This window comes from Haliotis asinina, chromosome 8, assembly GCF_037392515.1.
Source record: "Haliotis asinina isolate JCU_RB_2024 chromosome 8, JCU_Hal_asi_v2, whole genome shotgun sequence".
Taxonomy (NCBI): Eukaryota; Metazoa; Mollusca; class Gastropoda; order Lepetellida; family Haliotidae; genus Haliotis; species Haliotis asinina.
In genome coordinates this window covers 66342801-66357643 of record NC_090287.1, presented here as the reverse complement: position 1 = coordinate 66357643, position 14843 = coordinate 66342801, and the positions used below count along the sequence as shown (strand labels likewise).

The window sequence follows — 14843 nt, the reverse complement described above, 5'->3', positions numbered from 1 at the left end:
GGAACCGTATGCATACATAAAAAAGTTTATTACAATCCAGATTATACATGTAACAGCCACACCATGGTACCAGCAGGAGTTCTAAGCAATATCACGCAGATATGTTTGACTAGCACCTTCTGCAGACCTTAGATTCAGGGCAAAACTACAGGCACTCCAGCTCTAAGAATGTTTGTAATCAACATCCAAACAGACAACTGACATCAGCATCACTGACCACATCCTAACATACAATCCACACCAGACCATGTCGTCATCTATCTGGCACAAAACCTAAGACCTTTTCTATGGCCTTGTTCTGTTGCTGAAATGACATCTGTTCATAGTGAGCCAACTCCATGGAAACTGTGGCTGTACCAGAGGTGATGGTCCTAATGTCTGTGGAGTAGCCCATCAGCTCTGCTAGTGGCGTCAATGTTTCTACTACTCTCACATCATCTCGAGGCGTGACACGCTCAATGTGGCTCCTGCGCTGTGCCAGGTCAGACAACACGGAATGCAGGTGATTCTCATCAGTGGAGATCTGAAACAATCAAAGGCTGCCTGAAGTCAACACTGGCTGTATGTACATAATAAAGGTTACAGTGCAGGGGAAATGGTCACAATGCAGGGGTAAATGCATTTGATTTCTACATTTCCACATCAACTATTGAAATAATCAAACCTTCCACATTCAGAGATACATAGTAACTGCAACATCATCATATGTTCCAACAGTCCCACGTCTGTCACACATGTAACTTCATCATGACTTCCCTACCTCTTTTTTTCTCCCCGTTTAACCTGTAACTTCATCATGACTTCCCTACCTCTTCTGTCTCCCTGTCTCACCTGTAACTTTATCATGGCTTCCCTACCTCTTCTGTCTAACTGTCTCACTTGTAACTTCATCATGACTTCCCTACCTCTTCTGTCTCCCTGTCTCACCTGTAACTTCATCATGGCTTCCCTACCTCTTCTGTCTCCCTGTCTCACCTGTAACTTCATCATGGCTTCCCCACCTCTTCTATCTGCCTGTCTCACCTGTAACTTCATCACGGCTTCCCTACCTCTTCTATCTCACTGTCTCACTTGTAACTTCATCATGACTTCCCTACCTCTTCTATCTCCCTGTCTCACCTGTAACTTCATCATGGGTTCCAGCAGAACCACATCTGTCTCACCTGTAACTTCATCATGGGTTCCAGCAGAGCCACATCTGTCTCACCTGTAACTTCATCATGGGTTCCAGCAGAGCCACATCTGCACCCTGGAGGGCCTTGCTCATACACTGTGCTGCACATGCAGAGACCATCGCCAGGGACGTCCCAGGACGGACCTGGAGACTGTGTAGCTGAACCCGGACATGGATAACAGGACAGTTGAGTACAGGACCTGCAGAAACATACTGCTGACCTACATCCATCTACAGGGCTGTGACTTCATGCTACTTGTATATCATTACAGTGGGAACATCATTTAATCATTCCCCTCATCTTTAGCTGTAGACTCTTTGAATTGGCAAAAGCACTATTGAGGGTTTTGAATTTCAATCCTAAAGATTTTTTTTTATGCCAATCAGACATAATATCAAACTGTTATACTTCTATATCTCCGGAACTAAAGGATCACTGATCAACTTGAGCAAATTACCATTCTGCAGGGAAGAGCTGATGCCACTGTCCACTGCCTTCAAATGTGGGCGTTTTGGTTGAAAATGATGCTCCTTGAACGACATCACCTGAACATGCTTGAAGCCCTGTATCTCACTGTCTGGATGCACAGACAGCTTCATGGAAACCTGGTGGCGCCGTTCCCCAACCGTTCTGTCAAGGGTGTCCTCCACCTCCGCCTCTTCCAATAACGTTTCTCTGTGGTACAGAAATCAGCCATAATGACACCATAATGCACTCATAAGGCACCATCTGAACCCAGGGCAATTTTAACAATACTGTTCCAAACAGGCAATCATGCCCTAGCATACTGAAATGCACATGGAAAACACATACTCCACACAATAACTCAAAAGCTGTGGGCTGAATGTTCACAAGGTGTGAAGATGCCAAGCACATCTGGGAATAAATATCATAATTGCCAATATGAGGAACAAAATATCAGATTTTACACATGCAAGACATGGTGGTTCATACACTTACAACAATCATTATTTGAGTACCATGAGAGAGTCATTTAAGTGGCAGTCATGGTGACCATACTTTCCAGCTTGCATGTTTTATTGTATTTCTCAAACTGTTACCAAATTTCTCTCCAGTTTTGTTTTTTGATGTAATCAGAGTAAAATATGCGACAGTTACCATTTTTCATGCAAAATTTCATTTTCAAAGCATAAATGACATACAAAATGTGAGTGGGTGCTATATCAAAGCTTGTGTACAAGTCTCTGAAACACTTCAGATACACAAGGATTTCAGATAATTCTGAACAGTGAAGCCATTCCTAGTGTTGATCAATGCTGATGACAGTACTACATACCACACATGCCCAACATCTAGATGGAGGACACTGACCTGTATGCTACCTGGAGCGGTCCAACCTCGGCCTCAATACGGTACTCCTTGATGATGCGTGAGCGGATGATGTCAAGATGAAGTTCCCCCATCCCCAACAGAATAGTCTGTCCCGTCTCCTGGTTAATCTCAACCTGCAGCAGACAGGCTTTATGTGCATTATACGTCACGTATACAACACACAGGTCACGTATCAACACACAGGTCACGTACACAACACACAAGTCACAAATACAACACACAGGTCACATATACAACTTAGGTCACAAATACAACACACAGCTCATGTGTACAAGGGACAGGTCTTAGATACAACACAAAAGGCATGTACATAACACACTGGTCACGAATACAACACGCAGGTCATGTATACAACTGTGGTCCTCCTAAATGCCATGTAACCATGGCAACCTCATACCTTAAGACTTGGGTCCTCCTTTTGAAGGCATTCCAGTGCCATATCCAGCTGTCTCTGAGCAGCCATTGTTGGTGGTTCAATGGAACAGAAAAAGACAGGGTCAGGAATATCCAGTCCTGCTAGAACAGGAAGTTGACTGTCATCCACCATGGGGTGATCCCCTGTATCTTTACTACCGGCTTCCAAATCATCTGTGAATCCCTCCTTGTGTCGGTGTATCCTGTATGCTCTTGCTGCAGCATTTGCCGTCTTCTGGCTGTTAGTGATGGTGTCTCCGGTGAATGTCTGTGAGGAACATACTCCCTCAGGTTAGTAATACTTGTATAAATCAAGCCTTTACACTAAACACTTGACCATCTACTGATACAAGAAACTACCAGCTTTACCATCAGTTACATGAACTTAAGGCAGGAAAACATGGAATGATCTACTCCTTCAAATCTCCTACAGCAGAAAATCTTCCAGTTTTACCTGCTGGAGTCACCAACCATAGACAAGTCAAGAGGGGTACCTGTTTCAGTCCGGCTAGGAGGACGATGTTGCCAGCAGATGCTGTGGACATGTCATGGAAGTCATTGGCATACACTTGCAGCAGTCGACTTGTTTTCTCAGTCACACCACGGTTGATATTGTACACTGTTTCCCCACTCTTCATCATCCCAGAATACATTCGCAGAAATGTCAAAGGGCCTCGCTGTTTGTCATGAATGACCTTGAAAGCCAGCGCACAAAGGTCACTCCCATAATGCTCTGCAAATCCATAGCTGACCTCAATGGGACTGGGCAGGTATCGGATGATGGCAGTTAACAGAGGTTGTACTCCCTTGTTCTTGAAGGAGGACCCACACAGAACTGGCACCAGGTGCTGCTTCACTGTGCAAAGTTTGATGGCATTGTGCAGCACAGACTGGGGAATGTTCCTCACATCATCAGACAGAACAAGTTCAGCCAGCCTGTCATCAAAATCAGCAAGCTGACCAATCAAATTGTTTCTCTCATTCAGTGCAGTCTCATAGAGGGGATCTGACTCAAGGAGTGAACTTTGTTCATACACAGTTCCATCTGGACTTGTGCAAGAGTCCCAAACCTGCCTCTCCATACTGACCAGGTCAATGACTCCATAGAAGCCTCGCTCTGCCCCCAGTGGCAATTGCAGTACCATGGGCCTCACTTTCAGTTTGTGAGTGAGTGAGTCGAGACACAGTTTGAGGTTAGCTCCACGTTTGTCCATCTTGTTGAGGTACACTATCCTTGGTATGTTGTAACGGTCAGCTTGTCTCCACACAGTCAGGGTCTGGGCCTCAACTCCTGTCAAAATGAGACCAACAATAACAACCTTGAACCATCCCTAATGATGACATGCAGCTGACTGACCAGACGGTGGACACAGCAGAGGTCACTCATACTGTAAAACTGAAACACACCTGGACATCACAAACCTTCAGTCAACGGTATGACTGAACATCTCCCCACCTACAGCATGCAACCACACATGCAAAAATGCACTCCTCACAGCAACCACTCACCTGCTGATGCGTCCAAGATGGTGACTGCTCCATCCAGCACCCTCAGGGACCTCTCCACCTCCACCGTGAAGTCAACATGGCCTGCAACATCACAGTCTCATACACAGCACATAGGACAAGTTGTAGATTTTACAAATGTAATCGTTAGGTTTCATACATGTTCATCTTGTATTCATGATCGCTTTTGAAAATATCTTCACAGTAAGTTATGAGTTGGAGTGAGTGAGGGTGTATAGTTTTATACTACTTTCATAAATATTCCCACAATATTATGGCAAGGGACACCAGAAATGGGCTTTCACACACTGTACCCATGTGTGGAATGGAACCCAGGTGCTCAGTGTGACAGGTGATTGCTGTAACCACCACACTATCCAACCTTGTCTGTGTACCAGGCTCATTGGTAACATAACAAGTAAAACGACCCATCATAATAAGAAGTACCACCTATAAATACCTCTCGGTGTGACATGCACAGTGGATTGAACCACTGTCTACCACTGGTAGACTGCTCTTCATCAACTACACCAAGACGGTGCCAAACTGACATGATAAAAGACATGGCACATCCCACAACAGATAGCATAAGCCTTGCCATGACAGATCATATGACAGGGAACATGACTGGAAATGTGATGTCTGAAAACATGACAGTGCTTCTGCAGAACTCGTTACATATATCCTATAGTTCCATAATGTCTTCTTGATGCAACATGCACCCTAGAGTTCAAAATGTCTTCTTGGTATAACATGCACGCTACTGGCTAGCGACCAGTTATCACCGTATACCAATTATCGCCAACACCTGGCTGTAGCACTTGCGCTGACAGCTTTACTTGTACTTCCATAGTATTTCACATATTGACACATCCAAAAAACGATAGGTTACAAGAGTTATAATTACTTTGAATATTTTACGTTGTAGACGTTACAAATATGAATCCCTTGGAAGACAAGACACAAACACATCGGGGGAATGTCACGTGACCATTAGTGGTTTGACATGAAATTTCATAAATGATGAGAATTGAATGAAAATCATCCTGGCTGTGTTGTGAATCTATAATCTCCGACCTGACAATTCAGTCCACAAAAAGTGCAGATTTTAATTTGTCTGATTATACCCATAATGCCAACATACAATCACTTAACTTTGAATTAACCCGAATTTCTATCTCCATTTTATGGAGTTGACAGATACCATGCAGATGATACTGACAAATTATAACTGTAAATTTTCACCTTCATCTTTACGTTTTCCCCCGAGAAGACAAACATTGCCAAAACTGCAAACAACTACTCAAAATGTCAAGTTTGGTAACTTCTACCCCGCAGTGACATCTCCATAGTCCCATCAGTTTATATCAGCATCTGTTAACATTCACAATGAAAGCGAGTTTTGTTCTTTTCAACTTCTTTTTTCAAACAAATTCCAATCATAAAATTTCTTCAATATGTCAATGTTTGAAACACAATAGTTTTATTACCAAGTTTATGTCACATTAGGTGAAAAACATAAAAACTTCAGAAATGGCGATAATTGGTCTTGTTAGTTGCAGGGAAAGCACAATCTACACTACCGCGCTTCCTGTTGACCGCGTTTTGGAGAAAGACGATCGACAACAGTAAACAAGCAGAAAACATCGGTGAATGGCTGATCTATCATCAAGATAAATTTTATTTCATTCTGTGAAGAAATAATGGAGTAAATTGTTAAAAACCGCTTAAAAATGACAATAACTGGTTGCTAGCCAGTATAGTTCATAATGTCTTCTTGATGTAACATGCACGCTATATAGTTGATGACTTCTTGATGTAACATGCACCCTATATAGTTGATGATGACTTCTTGATGTAACATGCACCCTATATAGTTGATGATGACTTCTTGATGTAACATGCACCCTAAATAGTTGATGATGACTTCTTGATGTAACATGCACCCTATATAGTTGGTGATGACTTCTTGATGTAACATGCACCCTAAATAGTTGATGATGACTTCTTGATGTAACATGCACCCTAAATAGTTGATGATGACTTCTTGATGTAACATGCACCCTATATAGTTGATGATGACTTCTTGATGACTTCTTGATGTAACATGCACCCTATATAGTTGATGATGACTTCTTGATGTAACATGCACCCTATATTTTTGATGATGACTTCTTGATGTAACATGCACCCTATATAGTTGATGATGACTTCTTGATGTAACATACAGAAACATGAATGTAGAAAGTCTAAGCTTGGTTATGATTCAATTTAAAACACTGTAACCATTATTCTAGTGGTATCCTCTCCGGTAACCCACCAGGAGTGTCGATGAGGTTGATGCGGTGATGTTGCCAGGGGATGGTAATGGCAGCGGAGGTGATAGTGATGCCACGGTCACGTTCCTGTTCCATGTAGTCCATGACGGTGTCTCCACTGTCAACATTTCCTAAACATATCCAAATATTCAATCTATCATTCATAAACAGATAATCTTTAAAATAATCAATTCACAATTTCAAGAGATTGATGTTTAAGCTGTGACGATATGTATTTACCTGAGACCATATAATATATATATTATATGGTCTCTGGTATTTACCCAGGCGTGATGAATATCCGGAATAGAACAGCATTCTTTCTGTGGTTGTTGTTTTCCCCGCGTCAATGTGAGCCATGATTCCAATGTTCCTGATCTTCGACATGTCGTCGTGGTCAACGGCTCGGTACAACCGCACGATGGGCCGTGCAACATGACTGCGCAACCCTAATAGGGCCCCCCGTGTGGCCACATACGTTGATGAATACACTTTGATTCTGATTGGGTGAAACATGTTTTAACACAAACAAGCGGCTACATACTCTGCTATTGATAATCTATTCAAAGAGCACATATAACTACAAACACACGGAGGATGTTGAATGTGTTGGATGATGTTGAGCGTATCATATACCATGTCATATATACTATGCCACTTATGTTACATAGGGGCTGCCATCTTGGGTTCATAGAAAAGTTGACATGCAAAAACGAATGAGGGCTGAGTTGGGAATTGTTTATTTTGTTCTTTGTTTCATAACGCTTCACTCATCAATACTCCAACCATATGATCAGGGATATTCTACAACAGGGATAGGTCACTCGCTTGCTTTCTTTACCATTTGTACTAATTAACATTAACACACGGTGAATTGGCTCGTTCCCAGTGCAGTTTCAGTTGTGTTTAACCAGGGAGACTATATAGAGTATACGTTGTAGATTATCCCTAATTTAACAGAACTTCAGCCAGTTTATTGAATCAGTGGGAATTTTACAATGAATGAATGAATTATAGTAAGAATTTAAGAGCAAGAATTATGTGAATGAAAGAACGAAATAAAGAAAAAGAATAAAAGAAAGAAGTTCATATGTGAATGAATGAAAGAATAAATGATACACCGCGGTCTTCCCTCCCAAAACATTTTAAAGAACGCAAAAGAATCGCGAGAACACGTGTTAACATCAGCTGTCCTTCTAAAAAATCTACTTTGAATTTTTTTGTTTACATTAATAATTAATTCAGATATCATATTACATGTGGGGAATGGAATGGGCATTAACAAAATGTTAACTGATACTGTCACACTGCCCTCAAAAATAAAGTGTAAAACTCTCACAAAGCGTCCTAAAAAACCTTTCCAGTTTTGTCAAATAATAAGATCAACAAGAAAGAAAGAAGTTATGAAACTATAACCCTCAAGCATCAATGGTGAATCAGATCAGATCAGCAATATGTCATATTTTTCTCACACTTCAAATACACTTTCTTTTAGATTGTGGAACTATCACTGTCACTTGCAAACACATTTCATTTGATAGTATAGTCCCCTCATAGGAATTAAAGGTGTATGTGAAAGATGTTTTGGAAGTAATTACTAGAAACACTCAAACAATGGCGTATAGTATTTCAATGGCGGATCAGAGCAGATCGGCGATATGTCACATTTTTCACACACACCTCAAATACACCCTAACATTCTTTTTTAGATTATGAAACTATCACTATTACTTGCAAACACATTTCACCTGATAGTATATTTCCCTCATAGGAATTAAAGGTGCATGTGAAAGATGTTTTTGGGGAAGTAACTAGCATTACTCAAACAACGGCGTATAGCATGTCAATGCCGAAATGTCATATTTCACACACCTCAATTACACCCTAACAATTTTTAAGTCATAAAACTGTCACTATTACTTGCAAATACCCTTCAACTGAAGGTATGTTCTCCTTCTAAAAGTTAAACGAATGTGTGAAAGAAGTTTTATCGGCACAATTTAGTCTATCTTTGCGGTGAATTGAGAATAGAAGCCAGTGAGCTGTAACATAGCGACTTGAAACTTTACTACAAATCTACTGTCCTAATACGGACACTTATACCAATTATTTGACTTAACCAGAAGTGACAAAATAGTTAACCTATCCTCTACATGTTGGATTTCAGTTGTTACAACACTCAGCGAACTTAATCAGCTGTTGAAAATAAACCGGGCTCAATCTTAAATATTACGCTGCCACCATATTGGCTACACTGATTACGTAACGATCCGTGACATACGTTCAACGGCTTTTCGAGGAGTTTCTTCTCCCCGTCTATATAGGCTCCTTCATACGATCAATGTGTATGTCTAATCGCGTCTGGGCAATCTAGTCATTGTGAGCATCGTAAAGGTATATATATTACATTTGAAAAAGTGAGTACCTATTCGTGAATACATGACATGTTTTATGGATAAGAACTTCTTTTTTATTCTTTACTCGATGCTTCAGAGCTAATTATTGCTCCCTCGTCAGATGAAGGCTTTTATCCATGAAACGTGTCATGTATTCATGTTCGTTCGGCTTCTAAATGCCTTTCAAAAACCTTCATTCTAAAACCAATTCGAAGATCAGTTTGTTCAGACTGCCAAAACACAAGAGACATACATATAAGATATATTCCTGATCCACGTGGTATTGTTCAGATTAATGCAATTTACTTTTGATAAAATTCTTAGATGAATTGAAATTGCATATGTCGTTGCAGTAAGAGAATGTACGTCCCAATGTGTAGATGATATCTACATATATATGATACATAGGCGACTGATCCAGCGAGTGATGTCCTCTACCATTATTTAAAACATCCCGTGAACAATTATTTTGGCACTTTCTGACAATGTTTAGAAACTGTTGGATTCTATGTCAGCCAGTATTTTGATAACCATGTCCTGTGTAAACAATGCACCTAGGTCACGGTTGGTGACTGACCGACCAACGACTGACAACATTCCGGGACCTCTGTCAATACCTGCCCTTAGTGCAGTCCAGTGAATGCTTCCATACCGTTGTTGCTGCTGCTGCTGCTGCTGCTGTTCATGTTGACGTGCCTCCGGGATACCGAGCAGACACTTCACTGTTTCAGCATGATGAAGAAATGCCTCAGCGATCATGACAGAAATACACCCATCGTGTGTCCGTGTGGGTGCGGTAGTAACCTCTCTAAACACGAGAACGACCTCCCCGACAGCTGCACCACAGACCCGGCACAACCACTAGTGAGAACTCTGCATGCCTACATAACAACCTATTCTAGAACAATTTCACTCTGTTCATGTTTGCTGCTGACTTGAACGCCATCCAACACCGGAACCTGAACTACGTCTGTTGAGACCTTAAACCCCGACACATACGTCTGCCTCCTTTGCTGTCCAAAACACCCGAAACCCACAATGGGGAAGAAGTATCTGTTGGTTATTGTTTGATCGACATTCTAGAAGTTGGTGACTCGTAAGTGAAACATGCAACTTATTGGATGACAACTTCTTATTTATTGCATATAGCGACGTTTCCATGTAGGTTCTTACTTCGTTATAAAAGCTATGAGTGTGCTTGAAAGATATGTGCTCTTAGCTTGATAACGATGTAATAACCTACATCGAAATGTCGCTCTATACAATAAATGAGAAGCTGTCATCCATACAGTTGTCAGTGTAAAAAACACAAGGAAATAGAGAAGTAGGGAAAACAACGTTTGCAGTGATGAATGCAAGTTTTATGTTTACTTTTGTTTTAATGGCAACGATGTAGGGGCAACTTATTAACAATGCAATAAAATATATGATGTCAATAAATATCCTCAATGTTGATCGAACATTACTAAACCTATAGACAGATTTAATGACAAGGCTCAGTCTCCGTAGTTAACTTTCCTTAATAACGTAACTGCCCCCTGCCCCCAGGGGTACCTACGGCCCTGAAATATGAGGGTGGTAGAGGTGCCAGGTTAAAGTAAGAACAGGAGCCGTAATGAATGGGTTGTCATGGTATAGTGTCGAACTGAACGTCCTAGGCCGTGACCTGTAGTTGTTATCTATAGGCATCATTAAGTCACGTGACGTTTCTCAGCCTATCCCAGGTTTGGTGGCTTTTTATACTGCATAGGTAGTGTCATTTCTAGCACAAGTAAGTGGTTAATAATAATGTTTCTCCGAATAAAATTAGAACAGCAGAAATAATAAAAACATTCTTTATGATTAAGCGGACAATATCTTTCCGTCAACGTAGCGTCAGTGGCCGCCATCTTGGTTGCCAAATCTATCCAAAACCATTTATAACTTGGGGCCAATGTAGCGTGTATAGACCCTGTAACCAGGCACTAGTGTGGACCCATAGGAGGCCAACGTAGCGTGTATAGGCCCTGTAACAGGCACTAGTGTGGACCCATAGGAGGCCAATGTAGCGTGTATATTCCCTGTAACCAGGCACTAGTGTGGACCCATATGAGGCCAATGTAGCGTGTATATTCCCTGTAACCAGGCACTAGTGTGGACCCATAGAAGGCCAATGTAGCGTGTATATTCCCTGTAACCAGGCACTGATGTGGACCTACAAGAGGCCAGTGTAGCGGTATATTATAAGGGGGTATGCACATTAAATGAAACACCGAGAACAAGAACAGTTGGTTTCTACGGTTGTCAAAGTTAACGCTGCATGGCGACTGCAATTTGGAAACATTTACCATCTGAACAAGACGCAAACAGACAAACACAACCGAGCTTAAGACATCAGGCACAAATGATTTCAGTTCACACCCTTGACACCATATATATGACTTCAAGTTACATCTTGACGTCAGTGAATTCACCAGTTGCTATTTACTAGATATAATGAAGGTGTCTGCAGAGTGTCCTGTAAAATTAGCTGTAAAATTTGGAGTTGCCCAACACTGTAGCGGCATTAGATTCCCTAGAGTCATAGTCCAGAGGCGTGGATCGGTATTTCATCATCGGATATCTTTCAACTACAATTTAACGGGCATATCTACAAATCTACACTGCCTTGTGATTTTAACCTGAAAGCGTTTGTTCGTACACAAGTTAGACGTCTAGTGTCTGTTAATACAGCAGTAATACAATGTAAGATTATAGACACTTAATTGTCATCAGTAGAATTTAAAGATGTCTGCTCTGTTTTCCTTTTTATGTCGGCGATTTTCTTTTTTCTGCCTTTTCCGTCAAAACTTTCTTCACATTCCGCACAGAAACACGCGTCATTTCTCTACAGACATCTTGGGTGAGGTTTCCCACAGCTCTGCTTGGGTCAAGGAGGTGCAGATACAGCAGGCACAGGTTAGTCCCCTTGTCCAGCCCCTGATGTGGATTCCGCTTGAGGGACAGCTCAACTGTCAGCAATATCAGGGCGCACACGGTGCTCACACAAGCGGCTACGCTGAAGAAGATGGCGGCGAAGTAGTAGTAGTTAGCCACCGTGTAGTGTCCGTGTCGTGTGAGACGGAGAGCCCGGTGGTTGGCCCCGAGGGCGAGCGGTCCAAGGATGGGGTTGATGCAGGTGGCAAACACACACAGTCGGCCATACGTTGGGGGAAGCATCTGCCTGAAACACAGCAGCAGTTTGATGAAGAGGTTATTATTGCTTGTAACGTTGTGACGTTGCAGCGTTGACCTTGCGAATGTCGCCAGTAGAAAACAAGGTCAACTACATGTTTTATTTAGTCATATTAATTCAAGAGAATTGACTGGGTACAAGTTATACCAGCTTAGTCGTATCCTCTTCTATCAACGCCAGACAAACCCATGATAGCCAAGTTCCCAGCACATGCCCCCACTCCAACTTGCACTTACCCATGCATTTTTTGCATTTGTATTTTTCTTGGTTTCTATGGAAACGTTATTGGCCTTTGTCTAATGGGAGGGATGGAATTCTATGGAAACGTTGCGAACTTAGTCTCAAAGAGGAGGAATGGGCTTCGTGTCCGGAGAATGTGCACTATGTGTTGGGGGATCACATTGTATATGCCTATCCATAAAAATCATCATCACTGCTCACTGGCCATAGCTTATGGGACCCGTGAAGGTACCGGCGTAGATTAGGCCTTCAGCAACTAATGCTTGCCATAAAAGGCGACTCTGCTTATCGTAAGAGGCGACTAACGGCATCGGGTGGTCAGCCTCGCTGACTTGGTTGACACGTCATCGATTCCCAATTGTGCAGATCGATGCTCATGCTGTTGATCACTGGATTGTCTGGTCCAGACTCGATTATTTACAGACTGCCGTCATATAGCTGTGATATTGCGGAGTGTGGCGTTAAACTAAAGTCACTCACTCATAAACTATGGACGGCCCCGACAGCACATACACTGCCAGGAGTATAAATTGTCAATTTTCTATTACCCCGCTGCACCCTTTAAATACCCAAAGGCTCTAACCCTCATCTCCAAATGTACCGATGTTTTCCGGGCCATATCAAGAAGATTCATGGCACCATCAAGGTTATTTACTTTGACAGACTATGCAAAACAAGTGTCATCTTTTCTTTTTCTAAACTGACTGGCAAGGGAAATTATACAAGGTTTTCAAGAGGCCATTGTCATTGACTCGGAGTACCTAGACACACAAACAATACAGCTGTGCTCAACCTGAGCTGTATGAAACTCACGTATTCTACAGAAACACTTGGGGTCAGACACTGACTCAGTTCACTGAGGGCCCAGCTTTGGGATGCCATTCGTCATGAAGAGCTTGTGCAAGTTGGTGTCTATTCTGTTGTGGATCAAGGCGTTTCCGTAGGCGACTGTTTAGTGCATCCCACTTATGCTCGATCGGGCACATGGCTGGAGAACGTGCTGGCCACTGTAGAACGTTCACGTTGTTCTTCTTGTCGCTGCCAACGACGAACAACTCGTGTCCAACGCAATCTGTGACGACTGTGTTTAGGGGTCAACACCTGTCCCTTGAAGGGTCCATAGGCTCTGACACCTGCTCCCCGAAGACGTCTAGCCACGGTGTATCGACTAACAAGGTGATCAAGGGAATTCGCCGCTGATGACGTTACCGTCTGGAAACGGTTTCGCAGGTGTAACGTCCTCAAATGCCGGTCTCCCACTTCTTGGTCTGTCCTGTGTTTGCCCAGTCTGCCTGTAACGTCGCAGCAGTCGAGAGACGGCTACACGGGTGCAGCCGAAGGTTCTTGCAACGCTTGCGTGTGGTGACCCCATCTGGAGCATACCTATGGCTCTCTCACGTTCAGCTACTGATGGTCGTGGCATATCTGTGGTGATTTTTTTCAAACTGCCTAACCTGTCCCAAGTTTCATATCCTCAGTTCCCGTGAAACTCTAACAGAGGCCCGAAGTCAGGGTTTATACAGTTTACGACTTCGACGGTTCATTCACGACGTGCACGTGAATTTCAAGTACCAAATTGCTACGTTGGGGCGACATGTTTCAGTGTATAATTTATCTACAAAAAACAGTTCTTTAAAATTTGAGAAATTGTAAATGTTGATATACTTTCTTGCCGGTCAGTTTATAAATCCGTTAATAGATGCTGAAACTCCAGTTTTCTAGTTTGCTATACCCGATGAGTACATGGGTTCTAAGTTTTTATGAATTGATGTCATGGCTACAGATTTCAGGTTAGCTTGTAGAAGACACAACACTATCTATCACATGGCAACAGTGTTCATATGTACAACACTGACTTTCACATCACAACAATGTCAACAGGTACAACACTGACTATCACATGGCAACAGATATGTACCTGTAACTGGAATAACATGTCCTACCCGATGTACAAGGTACAGCACTGACTATCACATCAAGATATACCTGCACCCAGAATAATCTGTCCTACCTGATGTTGTGAGAATTGATCTGACATTCTGGCCAAGGTGGACAAGTTGTCCTCTCCACCAGCATGGCTACGCCTGTTGTACACCCAGCGCCAGCAGCACACCATGTGATGTCCTGTTGTTACAGCCATGTCAGCTAAGCACCAGATTGACAGGAGGGTCGACTGGGCCATCAGTGCAGGTGCGTGCATCACTTGACTAGCCAAGACTCAGGCCAA

The 14843-nt window shown here is 42.4% G+C and overlaps 2 protein-coding genes across 3 annotated transcripts; both read right to left on the bottom strand.

Annotated features, from left to right (window-relative positions):
* Nucleotides 1–11: 11 nt before the first annotated feature.
* Nucleotides 12–7479, bottom strand: LOC137293663 (ribosome-releasing factor 2, mitochondrial-like). Of its 2 annotated transcripts, none has more exons than XM_067824349.1 (9): nucleotides 7051–7479; nucleotides 6769–6897; nucleotides 4452–4532; nucleotides 3437–4233; nucleotides 2926–3210; nucleotides 2508–2641; nucleotides 1633–1850; nucleotides 1208–1374; nucleotides 12–523 (listed from the first exon to the last, which is right to left on the bottom strand). In XM_067824349.1, exons 1-9 carry the CDS (start codon nucleotides 7280–7282, stop codon nucleotides 254–256), a joined length of 2313 nt encoding a protein of 770 aa, XP_067680450.1. In that variant the 5' UTR covers nucleotides 7283–7479; the 3' UTR covers nucleotides 12–253. The 2 variants fall into 2 exon arrangements, with proteins under 2 accessions (XP_067680450.1, XP_067680451.1); XM_067824350.1 differs by having other exon boundaries at nucleotides 1208–1387; nucleotides 7051–7467.
* Nucleotides 7480–10501: 3022 nt separating this feature from the next.
* Nucleotides 10502–14731, bottom strand: LOC137294373 (uncharacterized). Its single transcript, XM_067825376.1, has 2 exons — nucleotides 14628–14731; nucleotides 10502–12364 (listed from the first exon to the last, which is right to left on the bottom strand). Exons 1-2 carry the CDS (start codon nucleotides 14690–14692, stop codon nucleotides 11950–11952), a joined length of 480 nt encoding a protein of 159 aa, XP_067681477.1. The 5' UTR covers nucleotides 14693–14731; the 3' UTR covers nucleotides 10502–11949.
* Between the last annotated feature and the right edge of the window lie 112 nt (nucleotides 14732–14843).